This window comes from Gossypium raimondii, chromosome 5 (assembly GCF_025698545.1).
Source record: "Gossypium raimondii isolate GPD5lz chromosome 5, ASM2569854v1, whole genome shotgun sequence".
In the NCBI taxonomy this organism is placed as follows: Eukaryota; Viridiplantae; Streptophyta; class Magnoliopsida; order Malvales; family Malvaceae; genus Gossypium; species Gossypium raimondii.
The window spans coordinates 33,124,689-33,141,397 of NC_068569.1; the positions used below are offsets into that span (position 1 = coordinate 33,124,689).

At 34.2% G+C, this 16,709-nt stretch overlaps 1 protein-coding gene across 2 annotated transcripts; it reads right to left on the minus strand.

The window, feature by feature from the left end:
- Positions 1 to 285: 285 nt before the first annotated feature.
- Positions 286 to 3,326, minus strand: LOC105771393 (transcription factor BIM2). Of its 2 annotated transcripts, XM_052631631.1 has the most exons (8): positions 2,933 to 3,326; positions 2,640 to 2,724; positions 2,073 to 2,142; positions 1,830 to 1,925; positions 1,278 to 1,515; positions 1,130 to 1,196; positions 736 to 862; positions 286 to 622 (listed from the first exon to the last, which is right to left on the minus strand). In XM_052631631.1, the coding sequence occupies exons 1-8, from the start codon at positions 3,054 to 3,056 to the stop codon at positions 527 to 529; spliced, it is 903 nt and encodes a 300-aa protein (XP_052487591.1). In that variant the 5' UTR covers positions 3,057 to 3,326; the 3' UTR covers positions 286 to 526. The 2 variants fall into 2 exon arrangements, with proteins under 2 accessions (XP_052487591.1, XP_012448295.1); XM_012592841.2 differs by having other exon boundaries at positions 1,130 to 1,515; positions 2,933 to 3,324.
- Between the last annotated feature and the right edge of the window lie 13,383 nt (positions 3,327 to 16,709).

A 16,709-nucleotide genomic window follows, 5' to 3' on the forward strand; every position in this document is an offset into this window, starting at 1 on the left:
ATATATTAATCCTTTTATTTTAACAAACATCAGTAAAAATATGAATATAATGAAATTTGAACCCAGGTTTCATTTTTATTTTAGTACTCATAATTTACCATCTCTATATCTGTACTATATTATTTATAACTTGTTAGTATAATTAATTAGTTTAAAAATTGCTTGATTTCTAAATTATTCAACCCAATTAAAACAAACAATTGAATCTATGATTAAAAAGCACGAATCGCTTATCAATCATTAAATGCTGGAATGCAACTAAGGTTATATACCAAACATGGAGAATTGGATACAAATATAAATTTATATATTTAAAACAATATGAATGATACATCCATCCATGATAATAGAGGTCAAACATTGACATCCTCTCAACAGAAACCTGAGGAACCACTCCATATAAATACATAACATCATGGGGAACTGCTCATATTAAAAATGCATGCATATGCATTAACCAAATGAAGCTTAAAAAATGACACAAGGAATAACCCAACAGAAGCCAAAAATTCTCAACTTGCTCATCTCATTTCTTCATCCGCTTTTGAGCATGATCGGATTCCTCTCCGTTGCTCACATCTCTATGATGGGTCATTGCCTGAAATGGGGCACTCTGCGGATCCTGTCAAAATATTGAAAACGATTTTGCTCTGTATCTTGACTAATTTCTCTAATAAACCCTATAACGGGGATCAACCAACATGAAGTGGCCAAGATCTTTTGTTTCAGTCATACCTTGGCCGATGTTCCTGATGTTAGCCCTCTATTAGCATGCTTTCCGAGATCGATCTGAACAGAGATGTTGGCCTGTGACAGATCCAAACCCGCACTCTGCAGTGCTTGTGTCAGAGAGTTCAATAACCTGGTCAATATCAGAATCCATAAACATTATCAATTTATAGTTCAGCACCCTAAACCTAATGCGATTTTAAGCTGGAAAGTATTATATCCGATCCCCAAACAATGGCAAAAAGATCCATATGATAAGCGTTCGGGCCTCAAATGTTATAGAAGCTATTGTTGTATGTGGAACAACTATTGCTGATGTAAACTATCAGAACAATTCATAATATATTCATCAACATGAGCAGTGATGTAAAAGTTTGCAAGTGGGTAGGAAATCCCATACTCTTCGGAGTAGACACTAGAGATGTTAATTGTTCCTCCTTCAATAGTCAGATCTTCCTGTTGGTTCACTGTATCATTGCCAATAAAGCACTCAGTCGGTTGAGCCTCAGAGACCGGTCTCTGAAGGGGATGCACAAGCATATTATCACCTTGGATGGGCAGAGGCATTCCCCTGCTTCCCAACTCTGGTTGCTGATCCATAGCTTTGGACATAGTGTCTCTGACAGGATCAGATTCTACAGGATTTTGTGCACTTGCGATCATCGTGGGATTGATATTGATGTTATTCTCATTGAACTTCCCGGCAAATGCTGACCCCGGATCAGAACCATTTTTAATAGCTTGTTGTTGACCGACAAAACTCTGAACACGCCAGTGACTATTTCTCTATAATAAAGTAAGCAAAACCTTCAATACCATGTAACTTACTAACACAAGAAATTAACACTTTGAAAATAAATAATGTGCTAGTCCCGAGATTAAATGGATGTAAAAGAAAAATCCAGTGTTAAGCCCAGTAAAATATCATGTACATCATTAACAAGCTAAATCGAATTCCCCATAAGTAATTAGCCCAGTAAAATATCATGCACATCAAACATACCCATACTAGTATCTGAGAAACCTGAGTCCGGAAAACATAGTTTTAAACTGCAAATTAACTGCTAAACCCCGTAGATAGAAAGCATACAAGATCTTACCCATGGCATTAATTTTGCGGGCTCAGAATTCCATTCCTGGTATGAACCCTCATATTTTTTAACCTTCTCCTGTAGATATTGGACATACTCTATCACCTGCAAAAGAACATTGATCCGATATCGACAAAATTTTCAAGCAGAATAGTCTTAATGAAGTAAACGGAAGTTTTTGATGCAAAATCAACAAAATTGGACATGCATAAAGTATTTGAAAGTTTAGGATTTCCCAGATTCACAACCTACCTCTAGCAGGAATGAAGCCGTATCTCTTTTTTGATCGGTGTTCGGAATTATATCTCTCAATACTTGAAACCTAAAAAGCATCAGAAAGCTTATCAGTATTACTATTCACTTAGTAAAGCGAGCATCATCAATTCACACCCTCTCTTGAATCCATAATAAAGCTGCAGTAATTCGACAACACTTAAATTCCGATTCCAAGCCTTTTACATACAACAAGTACTTAAATTCATAGCAAGGAAAGGAACAAGCAAACACTCTTCAATCCACTATCGTTTCTCACCATCACATAACCAATAGCATGTTAATTTCTGGTAACATTTCAAGTTAAAACACAGTCTTTGACAAATGTTCAGTTTGTTAACTAGAAAATCCACTTTCTTTTCAATCATCAAAATTTCCACAAAGTAAACCAAAGCTAATAAAGTTAGTCAGCCTACCCCAAGCCATTTACATGCAATTTATGACTTTTAACTCGATAAATGTAGAATTACTTAAAGGGTATGACTAAAAGCTTCCAGTTTAAAAAATACAATGAAATTCAAACTGGAAGAAATGAAAAGAAGATACCTTTCATTAATCTTGCTCCTCCTCCTCTGCTCGGTAACCGAGTGTTTCGATCTTATAGCGTTAGCCTTATCACTGTTCTTCCCACCTGCTTCCAAATAACCAGAAAAAAATTTAAATACAAAACAAACCCAGAAATCAGGTATCAAAGAATACCCAGATTTCAAAATTCAACAAAACCCATTAACAAACAATCATTAATCATCTAGAAAAAACAGTGATAATAAAGAAGAAAAGGAAAGGAGGGGATCTGGGTTTGGGGGGGGGGTAAAGAGTGGGATCCAAATTAATATTACCTTTGTTGGAGTTGTTAATGGCGTTTCCGGACATAATTTGATTAGAAGATGGGCCTTGTTTTTTGGAACCAAACTCTTCTTCCTCGTACTCTTCCTCCTCTTGACTTTGCTTTCCTGTTCTCATTTATTTTCCTTCTCCGGATGACAAAAACAAACGACCAAAAATATTATGAAAAAAAATAATAACCCAAAAATGGGGAGATCGAAAAAGAAGGATGATTGGATGGTTTGATAGAAAAAGTGAAGGAATTGGAGAGAAAATGGGAAGGGGAAAAAATGGTGTTTCTTGGTTGGTTGGTTCCCGGCGAGAACAGCAGTGGAGAAAGAAATGTGATGTGGATGAGTTTCATGGATGTCCCGTGAGGCTTACTTCAATTGGGCATTAAATTTTGTACTACTACCCGGAGATAAATATAGGATAATTATTTGTAGTTTTGAGCCGAATGTAAGATATTTTATTTGTTTTTCTTTTTTTACTTAACTCACATATTAGTCTCTAAATTATAATTCTTTTCTTTTGATATTTAAATGTTTTTATTATTATTTTGGAAATCATTATAGTTCATCGCCCATACTAATAAATAATTATCGTTGCAGGTATTTTTAAAGAGATAAATAATTAGTTATAAAATATGTTTTTATTAAATCTCTAATTTTATAGTTAAGAAATGAAGTGAGTAATCATCGTATCATATTTCGTGATTGATATTTAATTTTTTTATTAAAGTGGTATCTAAATTATTCTTTTCTCAAATTGATACATCTATTAGTCAAATCTTATTTTAAAAAAGTTAAAATATGTTATAAGTCTACGAGGGTGTTGGGTAAATTTAGTTTTGAGCCTTTTTTAGTTGACTTAGGCACAAATGGATGATTGAGTAGTCAAATTATCTACTTGTAGTGTTTGGTGGATAGAGGTTTGTAAGAGTTTGTTGAGCTAAAACCTCCAAAATAAAAAAAAAATTGGGATGCCCAACTTTTTTCACAATTAATTGGGGATGAGATATGTGGAATGACATATCTGACTATGTTTGTTCAAAAATTACAAATTTATGAAATATGCTACTTGACAAATTTATTCAAAAGTGTGACATAATTATCACTAATTTACATACTAAGAATATGACATAATTATCACTAAGAATATAGTTTACAAGTATATTGATATACTATTAATATCAATAAATTTCCATAAAGTTAATATTTGCAAATAAGGAATTTAAGAATTTTGTTTATTTAAAATTTAAAATATTCACTAATTGATTTCCATAATTTATGTTTTAATTCCTTGGTAATAGTGTTTTATTTTAATAATTTCACCTAATAAAAACTAAAATATTATAAAAATAAATATTTAACAATAAAATGTGTCATGCCCTTATTTGTTATTTTACGTATATAAGCTTTCAATTATCAACTAAGTTTTATCAAACACTTTTAAATAAATTTTAATAGAATGAGTTGGTCAAACCAGCCACTGTATTCAGTAACCGGCCAATTGCCAAAAAGGGCCTCTATAATCTTCACAAATTTGGAATTTAATTTATGTTATTTTATTTTTAGGAACTTAATCCATCTACTTTTTAAATTTCAAAAGTTACGTTTAACTATTAACATTGAAAAGTTAATATTATTAATTTTAGCCAAAAAAGAGTAAAAGGACATAAATTGAAAAACTTAACCAAAAATAGAAGTAAAAAGACATCAACCAATTTAACAAAAAAATAGTATTAACAAGTGGACATAAATTTTGAAATCTGAAAGTAAAAAAATAATTAAAATCCTTAAAATAAAAGTACAAAGACTAAATTCTAAATTTGTGAATAGTAGAAAGACTTAAGACACATTTTAATATATATATATATATATATATATATATTTAAAAAGACTTAACCTAGACATTAATTCCTAAACTATAACATTTTTCCTAAATTAGTTCTTAATTTTTTTGTCACAAGTAATATCAAAACTATTTTTCCGTTACTCATTTTATACCAAAATGTTATATTCATTTAAAAAAATCTAACCAATAATAAATTGTAATGTCATATAAACTTTAGAAAAGATAATTTTTTAAATTCTTTTAAATTATTTTACATTATTTTTCTCTTTAATGTTTTTTTTATATATTTTCTCTTTTTTCTTATTCTTTTATAATGTTTGACAATGCTAGCAATGCTCGAAATTCGCTCTCTCGAGATTGAGACGTTGGCAATTAATTTTATTATCGAACTTCATCGCTTGCTTGATTGACCTAACGTGATTGAAAAAGTTCTTTCATAGATAAAAACCAATGTTTTTAAAACCGAACCGACTGTTCGGATTAGATGGATCGGGAACTAGTTGAGGAACTAATTCGAAGATAGGAGTTGAATTGATTGACCTACGAACTAATATAGACCGGTTGAATTGTTCATTCTATTTTAAAATTATTTTTTTATTTTTATTTTGATGAAATTTTAGTAATTTATTTGATTGAGTCAAATGAACCTATCAAACCGAGAACTAATAACCCGATTGGTTCGACCATCAATTCGATTTTGAAAATCTTAATCAAAACCATGAAACCTAAGATGAGAGGAAGAGGAAATAAAAAGAATAAAGTAAAAAGAAATATATATATATATAGAGAGAGAGAGAGTGTGTGTGTGTGTGAGAAAATAGTTTTTTTTTTGTCGCTTGACAATTCTTAATTGGTTATTTTTTAAAAAAATAGACTTAAAAATTTGACTAATGTTTGAACTAGCAAAGGTACGAACTTAGGAAAAAAAGTAGTTTAGGTACTACTTATGACAAAAAAATATTTATGTACCAAAATGAAAAAATAACATAGTTTAGGTACCAAAATGAGAAAAATAACATGATTTAAGACTTTTTAAATAGACTTAATAGTTGGACTAACTAAGGTACCAACTTGGGAAAAAATAGTAGTTTAAGTAGCACTTGTGACAAAAAAATTTAAATACCAAGATGTGAAAAATGATTTAGGTACCCATTTGTGAAAAAATGATAGTTTTTAGGAACTTGGTTATTATTGATTCAGATATATTTAATTTTATGTTTTTAATTAGTGTTATACCCTTACTAAAGCATGACACATGGCAAGTTATTGGACAGTTCGTAGATGACCCTCCATAGGGAATGGTTCGTAAGCAACCTTCAATGAACGGTCTGCAAGCAACCTTCAATGAACGGTCCACGAGCAACCCTTCGCATGGAATGATCTGCAAGTGACCCTCTATGAACCTTGTTGGAGTCAACATATAGACAATCCACTACCCACCCTTCGTTGGGACAACCAAGGTGAAACCACCTCGTATGACCCTAAGCGCGAGAATGTCAAAGCAAGACCACCAAGGTGTATCCACCTAACCAACTTGCACAACCATACAGAAATTGTACATTTATTTGTTGCTTTATAGAATTGCTATTGACTGGTATGTCATAAATGTACTTCTCCATACATCTCCCTATCTGGTTTTGAAACAACTTATTCACCAACCGTTGGTATGTAGTCTCCCCATTCTTGAGACCAAAATGCATCATTTTAGAACAAAACAACCCATCTTTGGTGACGAAATTCGTTTTCTCTTAATCCTCCGCTGCCACAAATATCTAGGTATATCTTGAAAAGGCGTCCATGAAGCTCATATATTGGTGGCCTGTAGAGGCGTCTAATCAGTCTATAGATGGGAGAGGGAAGCTGTCGTTTGGGCATGCTTTATTCAGGTTGGTAAAATCTACACACATCCGCCACCTATTGGCAAACTTGGGTACCAAGACTACATTGGAGACCCAATTCGGATAGGTGACCTCCTATTAGGATATTATTATAAGATATTATCTTTTAGAAATTTGATTCTTAATAGGATATCATCTCTTAGGAATTTGATTCCTAATGGGATATTATAGGATATTATTATGTGATATTATCTTGTAGCAATTTGATTCCTACGTAACTACTATTGTATAGGTATATACCTTTGAGGTTTATTAATAAAACTCAAGAGATTACCCTGTTCTTGTTATGGCATATGAGCAAAGTTTTTGAAAATTTTCTTTCTTTCTTTCATCATTTTAAATGGTTGGTGGCGAGCCTTTTTCTCCTCCACCACCACCACTAGGGAAGGCGACACTTCCTGATTTTACTGCTAAGCAATGACACTCTCTTCTAGCAATGTTTGGTAATAAACAATCAATTTCCACTCGGTTAAATGACAAGTCTAAGAATAATTGGATTATTGATACGAGGTGTTCAAATCATGTTACGGGTAATCTTTTGTGTTTGATAAATGTGAGAGATGTTGTAGCATGTTTCGTAGGACTCCTAATGGCCAAACAGAGGTGGCTACCCAAGAAGGAATGATAAAATTGATGAAAAAATTCACTTAAAACATGTTCTTTACGTTCCTAAATTAAATTGCAATTTAATTTTGGTTTCCCAATTGAATGATTGTATGAACTGTTTTGTCCAATTTTCTACTAACATATGTGCTATTCATGATATTCATTTTATGGAGCTGATTGGAGTGGGTGAGAGACGGGATGGGCTTTACTACTTTTGGCAGGTTTCAACGGTTAAAGCGGTTTCAGTTGAAGCTTCATCCTTTTTAGAACTTAGGCATAGAAGATTGGGTCATCCTTTTGAGAAAGTAGTAAAGTTATTTCCTTATGTTAGTAACTCTAGAGACCGGTTGAATAAAGCATGTAAAATTTGCCATCATGCTAAGCATACTAGAAATAACTTTCCAATTAGTGAACAAAAAGCCACTCGTTTTTTTTGAATTAGTTCATTGTGATTTATGGGTTTTTTTTTTACTTTTGTTGATGATTTCTCCAGGGCTATTTACGTATATCTATTGGCTAATAAAAAGTAGGCCTGCAAATTTTTCATGTTATTTATTGCTATCGTTGGTTGTCAATTTTCTCAACAAATAAAGTGTGTTAAAAGTGATAATGGGACGAAATTTAATTATCTTTAGGATTATTTTCTTGAAAATGACATTATTTTTCAAACATCTTGTGTAGGTACTCATCAACAAAATAGGAGAGTGAAGAGGAAACATCAATATATTTTAAATGTAGCTCATGCTTTGAGTTTCCAAGGAAATCTGCCTATATATTTTTGGGGGGAGTGTGTGTTGGCTACTTCTCATCTCATTAATCGAATTCCTTTACCTCTTATTCACAATAAAACACCCTATGAAATATTGTTTGGTAGCCCTCCTTTGTTTGATGACCTTTGTATGTTTGGTTGCTTATGTTTTACTCATAATCAACGTTCTAAGGGTGATAAGTTTGCTAGTCAAAAATGTGTTTTTGTTGGGTACCTTTTTGGAAAAAAGGGCTGGTATTTATATGATATGGATTCTAAGAAATTCTTTGTGTCCTGTGATGTGAAATTTTTTAGGATATTTTTCCGTATTTGGATGAAAATACCGTAACCATTGAGTCTGAAAATGTTGCTCTGCCATATGGGAGTGCAAACATAAATTTTGATACTTATTTTGGTGAATCAGAGGTGTTACAACCCACAACAGTTTCTTCGCTTGCTACACCGTAGCCTGTGAGTTTGCCACTTGCGAGTTCTTAGATACCTGTGGTATCTTCTTCTTCCTCCAATGACATGGTGGTACATGGGGCTTTAGGTAATAATCCACCTCAATTGGGACAAGGGCATAGGGAGAAATTTCCCTCTATAAAACTTTAGGATTTTACCACTCATACTGTCATAAAGAAAAGTCCATCTTCCACCTCACATGTTTTAGAGCCTTCCTCAGGTACTCCATTTCTTATAGCGTCTTATGCTAATTGTGACAAATTTACTATGAAACATTGAAATTTTCTTGCAGCTATTATTGCAGGGGTCGAGGCACAATCTTTTAAAGAGGCTATGAAGGATGCAGGATGATGTGATGCTATGCAAAAGGAGATTTATATTCTGGAGGATAATGACACTCAGTTTATGGAAACACTTTCTTCTGGAAAGACAATTCCTCCTAGAAAGAAAGCACTGAGTAGTAAGTGGGTGTATAAGATTAAATATAACTCTGATGGAGGTATTAATAGACTTAAAGCTCATCTTGTTGTTTTTGGTAATCACCAGGTAGAAGGTATCAACTATAATGAAACTTTCGCACCTGTGGCAAAAATGGTGACTGTTCGGGCATTTCTAGCTATTGCAGCTTGGAAAAATTAGGAGTTACATCAGATGGATGTCCATAATGCCTTCCTGTACGGTGATATTGATGAAGCGGTTTACATGAAGCTTTCTCCAAGTTTTTCTCTTAATAAGCTTAGAATGGTTTGTCGTTTGTGCAAGTCTTTGTATGAGTTGAAACAGGCTCCTCAGTGTTGGTTTGTGAAGCTTATTACTGCATTGAAAGGGTATGAATTTCTTCAATTATATTTTAATTATTCTCTCTTTGCATACACTATGGGATCTGTACACATTAATGTGTTGATTTATGTTGACGATTTGCTTATTTCTGGGAACGATTCCGCTACTTTGAAAACTTTTAAAGGGTATCTCAGTTCTTGCTTCCATATGAATGATCTTGGTGTTTTGAAATATTTTTTAGGGATAGAGGTAGCTCGTAGCTCTTTGGGGTTATTTCTTTGTCAAATGAAATATGCACTTAATATTATTTCGGAGGTAGGTCTTTTGGGAGCAAAGCCCACATGATCACCAATAGAGCAAAATCATAAATTAGCGTATGCTACAAGGATAGTTTTGCCTGATCCTGAGCCGTACATATGATTAATGGGTCATTTGATTTATTTGAAAGTGACCAAACCTAATTTGGCATACTCATTTCATATCTTATCCTAGTTTATGCAAGAGCCGAGGTAGGAGCATTAGGATGCGACTTTGCATATTGTCTGGTACTTGAAAGATTCTCATGGCCAAGGGATTTTTTGAGATCTAACAGTGATTTGTATTTGAAAGGGTGGTGTGATCCGGATTGGGTTGCTTATCCGTTAACTCGGTATTCGCTTATTGGCTGACTTGTCTTTTTGAGACAATCTCCTATTTCCTGGAAAACTAATAAATAGCATATTGTTTCTCGTTCTTCTGTTGAGGCTGAGTATAGGTCTATGGCTTTCGTCACTTGTGAGCTCAAGTGGGTGAATAACTTTTTAATGAGCTTAGGTGTTTATCATCCTAAAACAATTCTTTTGTTTTGTGGTAGTTAATTTACGCTACATATTATATAGAATCCCATATTTCACGAGCGTACTAAACATATTGAAGTGGACTGTCATTTTGTTAGGGATACAATCCAGGATAGGTTGATTGCACCTTCTTTTGTCCTGACTTCTGTTTAGTTGGCTGACATTTTTACAAAGGCGCTTGGTAAACCACAAATTGTATATCTTTTGATCAAGTTAGACATTTATGATTTACATGCTCCAAATTGAGGAGGGTATTAATATATTATTATGGGATATTATATTTTAACAATTTGATTGCTAATAGGATATTATAGGATATTATTATGGGATATTATCTCTTAGCAATTTGATTCCTAGTGGGATATTATAGAATATTATTCTGGGATATTATTTTTTAGCAATTTGATTTCTACGTAACTACTACTGTATAGATATATATATACCTTTGGGGTCTATCAGTAAAATTCAATATATTACCTTATTCTTGTCACCTACTAAATGAAATCGACAGCTAAGAGCTTCTTCACCTCTTCTCTAGTAGCCATGACCTTCTTATTGGAAAATTTTCTTTTCTTTTGCTTCACTAGTCGAGCATTAGGATCCACCTCTAAAAAGTGTTGAATGGCTGATAGATGAGCTCTTGGCATATCTATTGTTGTACAGTAAAAAATGTCCCTACATTTTATCAACAAGAACTTCAAGATTTCATTTTCTTTAGGGGAAGGATCAAGGCTATTTGGCTGACCTTTTTAGACTCTTCTTGGTACAACTGGAATGACTCTTATGCTTTTGTTGGTTGTGCTTTGGGGAGTTGGGTCTCGAGTCTAGTTTCAAGATTTTCCAAATCGATTCACACTTTTTCAATTACATTGACTTTGACAATAAGGTGAGAATGCAATGTGCAACAAGTTCTAGGGGAGGTAAAAGGTTCTGATCTTCCCTAGCAAGATGTATGAAGACTATATGGAATTCTAGGGCTTTCTTCTTATAGGCTTTCATGTATCTCTCACCCATGGGACTAGGAATTGTCGTTATCATACAGAAGGTGAGAACTACCATCTTCATCTTCCTCATGATTAGCCTATGGAAAATGGCGTTGTAGGCCGTCAGACAAGATGAAAATGTTAATACAAGTAAAGTAAATGAGCTGAAACTGTAAATAAACCCTAGATATAGTAATAACTAACTTAACTAACAAGAAGAACAACAAGAACAATAATAAAATTGCAGAAATCTTAAATTTATAGCTAAGGAAGAAGATGGAAAATATGAAACATTAGAAAAGAAGAGAAAACTAATAGACAAACTAAAGAAACTAAAGAAAAAAAACTATCCTAGTGTAGCCTCTTTTCTCTTTAGCCAATTTGGCTGATTAGTAGCAAAATTTGACCCATTTTGTTTACCAAAATGCCATTGAATGAGCTTCTCCAGATTGATGCTTCAGTTGGACAAACATTACCTCTAGTGTCATTTTTTGTCCCCTAACGACAGTGATATTACGATACCTAGGGTTGGATATCGCAATATCGTCGTCAGTCTTGAAATAAGGTGTTTTCTTATTACATGGATATTGCGATAGCCAAGGAGGATATTGCGATACCATTGTAGATTGCTTTAATCCCGATATTGATGGGAATATTACAATTTCACTACTTTGAAGTTGTGATACCCTTACTTTGGTGATGTTTTTACACGATTTTAGGCTTTTGACAGGTACTTACAACACTTAATCAAACGTTAGGGCCCTCAATGGCACAGTTAGCCAATTTGGGTCTTAAGAACGATTAAAATTAGGTATTTACATTTATTTAATTGAAAACCTAAAAAGTACTAAAAACTACGAAAAAGACACAAAATTGCTCGAAAACAAGCTCCTTAAGTATAACAGGGAAACCTAATTTGAAATATCAAATTACGACATATTATAAGCAGTGGACTATGTGACCAATAGGTCTAGGAGGAGTTACACTAGGCTATGACTGAGGCATCTTAGCTGTTGGAGGGACCCGAGTGGCTGGAGGAACAGTTCCTGCTGGTGCAGCAAGAGTGGCAAAGTTGGAGGCTAGAGAGTCTTTTAGCCTTTACCAGTTGTTCCAAGGTGGGGGAAAAGAACTCTTACATATTGCAGCTGAGCTCCAGCAAAAATGAAGCTAGAAGAATGGGCCTATATAGATCCCAAGCCAGTAGAAGAGTTGACTTGGTGAATTGGGTTATTGATATGGTTGGCTTGATCAGCTGGGGTACCACTTTGGGTTTAAGAAGTCATGTTGTCTACGCTTACCGCACCAATTGTTGATACAATATTCAATAATGAGAAAGTACAAAAGAGAGGAGAACAATTGCTAAGAAGGCTGATTTACCTAGTCGAGGCGGAGAGCTAGAGTGTATAGAGAACGGAGGTGAAAAATGTTTGAAAGTTGAGTACAGAGAGAGTGTATCCTCCTAAAGTTGATCATTTCTTTATCATTCTTAAAGGTATTTATAGGCAAGGGTTCTGCGTAATATGGTATTAACGTGTTGGACTTGTCTTTTAACCATCGTTACAAAGGGCTTGGGAGAGATGTTTGTGACAGGACATATCCTGTTGTTCATTCTAACTTCAATGGGATAAAGCAGTTGAACCCACGAGATATTTGCTGACCAAACAACTTCATGTTCCTAATGAAGATCAGACCATCCGTTGTTCAGATAATTCTCCTGGGAGGGTGAGGCACAGGTGACCTCAAGGCTTGCTAATGACAGGCTTACTGTTCCAGCGTCTTTTAAACTTGACATGTGTCTTATCGCGGATGCGAGTATAATAAGTATAATCGTGTTTCATTTTAAAGTTAGATTTAACATAAAAGTCGAATAGTTAAATTCATTTTAACATAAAAGTCGAATAATTAAATTCATTCTATTTTTTATTTATTAAAAATAATTTTTATTTTCATTATTGAATTCAATTGAAAATGAATTATAATAAAAGTAGACTACGCATTTTATGAAGTAAAATCATGAGATTAACAATACCTCATAAATAGGATTTGAATTTCTACAGTTTGAACAACATAATGAATAAACCCATCGTCAATATCTGTTTTAATTTAAGATTATAGTAAAGCTTGAAAATAACCTAAAGAAAGGCAAGGAGTATGATCATGTGGTCAGATTGGTATGCTGATGACGATCCAAATATTAATTTTTTTGCATAATTATGCTACAGCTAGACGGTAGATCAATGAGATTAAAGCTTTGAAGTTGCAGGATGTACATGGTGTATGATGAAGAGAAGCTTCACGGTGTTGTAATTTCTTTTTTCTATAAATTATATAGACGGTCAAGGTCCTTACATAAGGGTATAGCTGTTGAAATATTTTTAATATATATATATATAGTATTTTAATAGTTACATATAAAAAGTTATAACTAATTAAAATTTATGTTACTTAGTTATTAACAAATATTTATAATTATTCAAGTAGATATCGATTGAAGAATAATTATATTTATTATTATAGATATGACTATCCATTTGAATAGTCATTTAGACTTCATTATATTTTCGAGGTTTATTTGAAAAGTAATTCTTTTGTACACCATAATATAAGTGGGGCGAATAGAATTTTAAAGAAAGTCACATTGTTACTCGCCTTAAAGCATTCGTTAATTTCTCATAAATTTATATTTAACCTCATCAACAATACTCGGTACACGATCGATTCCCATGACTTCCAAGAGAGAATATTGAATGATTATGGAGGAGCTAATGATGATTCAATTCGAGGTGGCTCCTTTAAAGGCGTTAGGTGTTGATGACCTTCATGTCTAGTTATATTAGAGTAAGTGGAGTACATCGGGCCTTCAATTGTTAAGATGATTGAAGAGGTCTTCAACATAGGTGATATAGAAGAATTTATAAAGAAAAATTTACTGGTCTTGATTTTGAAAGTGACGATGCAGAAGATATTTCACAGTTTAGACCGACCAACTTATGTACGGTGTCATATAAGAGTATTACAAAAGTGATAATTAACTTACCAAAACCCATCATGCCAAAATTAGATGTCAAATTAAGCAAGTTTTGTTGCAAGAAAACGTAGTGAGGCTTTGGGAGGTAAGGAAAGAGTGGATGTTTATGAAAGTTAATTTCAAGAAAGCATATGAAAAAATTTGGTGGAATTATATGGAGGAATGTTTTTTTGATGTTGGTTTGTCGATAGGTTTGGCTCAAAACGTTATGCATTGTATATCCACAACATCAATGCAAACGGAATGGTCAGCTCACTGGCAATTTTAACCCTTTGAAAAGTGTAGGACAAGGTGATCCCCGCCAACAATCTGTTGCCCCAGTTCTATTTCTACTCTGGTCATAAAGCGAATGCAAAGGGAAAAAAACTCTACAAATATGGATGGGAGTATGGTGTTAGATATTAGTCATTTTATTGGGATTCCAGAAAGTTGATGACTTGGGTGTTTATCTTGGCCATTGATTAAGTTAAGAATAAGCTTAGTGGGTATAATGCGAAATTACTATTGATGGCTGGTGGAATGACTTCAGCTAAACCTATTCTTTTCGCTATCCCTAGCTATTTCATGCAGAGCACCTTTATTCTGATGAGAGTCAGTAAGGAAATAGAAAAGATAGTATAAGAGTTTGTCTGGGATGCTATTAAACTTTGGCCTGCAATGCAACATGGAACCAGCAGTAAGCTCACAACAAGACCAACAACAGCAAAGCAGCTTGAAGTGTAGTATTAGAGCTGAACCGAATGTAACAGTGGCTTGGTCCATTTTGTTTCAATGCAATTTTTGTTTAGTTTACTTGTGACTTATACAAGTTAGTTGGTAAGATTAGTCCTTGATGTAATGGCTAATATGTCATCCCATTTTGTGTGTAATTTAAGTTATCAATTAGTCATGTATTAGTGGGGGCAATTAAGACATTAGGTAACTGTCAAGGTAATCTTGTAACTCATATATTTTTAATTTTTGAATGAAAATTAGTATGGTTCTTCAGTTACATTTTGGCTACTGTTATTTATTTCTTTTTGCTTCGATTTTCATTACTTTTGTTTTGCTTTTGTTTTAACACAAATGTTCCAACAAATGGTATTAGAGCCCAAGTCTTTGAGATCCTTTGTTGTTGGTTGTGTTTTTAGTCAAAAAAAGCTTGGAGAAAAGAGAGATCGAAGCCTTTGAACTTGTTTCAGCAGAATGAGTTTCACACCACCTCCACCACCTGTGTTCACTGGAGAGAACTACCACATTTGGGTAGTTAAAATGAAAACTTACCTTCAGGCACACGATCTGTGGAATGTGATTAAAAGCGACACTAAACCACCTCCATTGAGGGCCAATCCCACAATTGCTCGGATGAGGCAACATAGTGAAGAATGCTCCAAGAAGCATAAAGCAATGTCCTACTTGTAGAATGGAGTATCAGATGTAATCTTCACTAGGATAATGGCCTGTGATTCACCTAAGCAGGCATGGGAGAAGTTGAAGGAGGAGTTCATGGGTCAGACAAAACAAGGCAGCAACAAGTGATTAATTTCAGGAGGGACTTTGAGAATTTGAAGATGAAAGAGTCTGAGACCATTAAGCAATACTCAGACAGAATTATGGCCACTGTCAACAGCATAAGGCTCATTGGAGTGGACTTCATTGAGAGCAGAGTTGTTGAAAAAGTTATCACTACTCTCCCTGAGAAATTCGAGTCAAAGATTTCATCATTTGAGGACTCGAGAGATTTGACAGCCATTTTACTGTCTGAGTTGATAAACGCTTTATATGCACTTGAGCAAAGGAGAGCAAATAGGCAGGAAGAACATCCTGAAGGTGCTTTCCAGGCAAAGGCCAATGAAGGCTCAAGCTCAAATCAGAAAGGTAATAAACCTTGCCACAACAGAAGGGAAAAACTAAGGAAAGATGAAGGTAAGAGAGTATTTCCACCATGCATTCACTGCAAGAAGACCAGACATTCAGAAAGATATTGTTGGTATAGGCCAGACATTCAATGCAGAACCTGTAAATAGTTTGGTCATGTTGAGAAAGTGTGCAAAAACAAAGGAAATGAAGCCACTCAGCAACAGGCTCAAGCTGCTGAGGACCTTTAAGCTCAGAAGGAGCATGTTTTTATAGCCTCCTGTTTTGCTAGCACAAATAAAGTCAGAAGTGATTGGTTAGTGGACAGTGGCTGCTCACACCATATGGCAGCTAATGAGAAGCTGTTTAAGGATTTTGACAGGACTTTTGCCTCAAAGATCAGAATTGGAGATGGGAACCTGATTTAAGCCAAAGACAAAGGCAATGTGATGATCAGCACTTGTTCAGGTAATAAAGTAATTTATGATGTGCTTTTTGTGTCTGACATAGATCAGAACATGCTTAGTGTTGGTCAGTTAGTGGAAAAAGGGTACACTTTGGTCTTTAGAAATGGTTCTTGCATTGTTGAAGACTCACTTGGTCAGGAGCTAGTTAGAGTAGCTATGACTAATAGGTGCTTCATGCTTGATGTGAGTCAAATTGAGAGAAAGGCTTACACCAGTCTTGCTGATAGCACTGGTATTTGGCATAGGAGACTAGGATATGCCAACTTCAGATCACTTGATCTATTGCA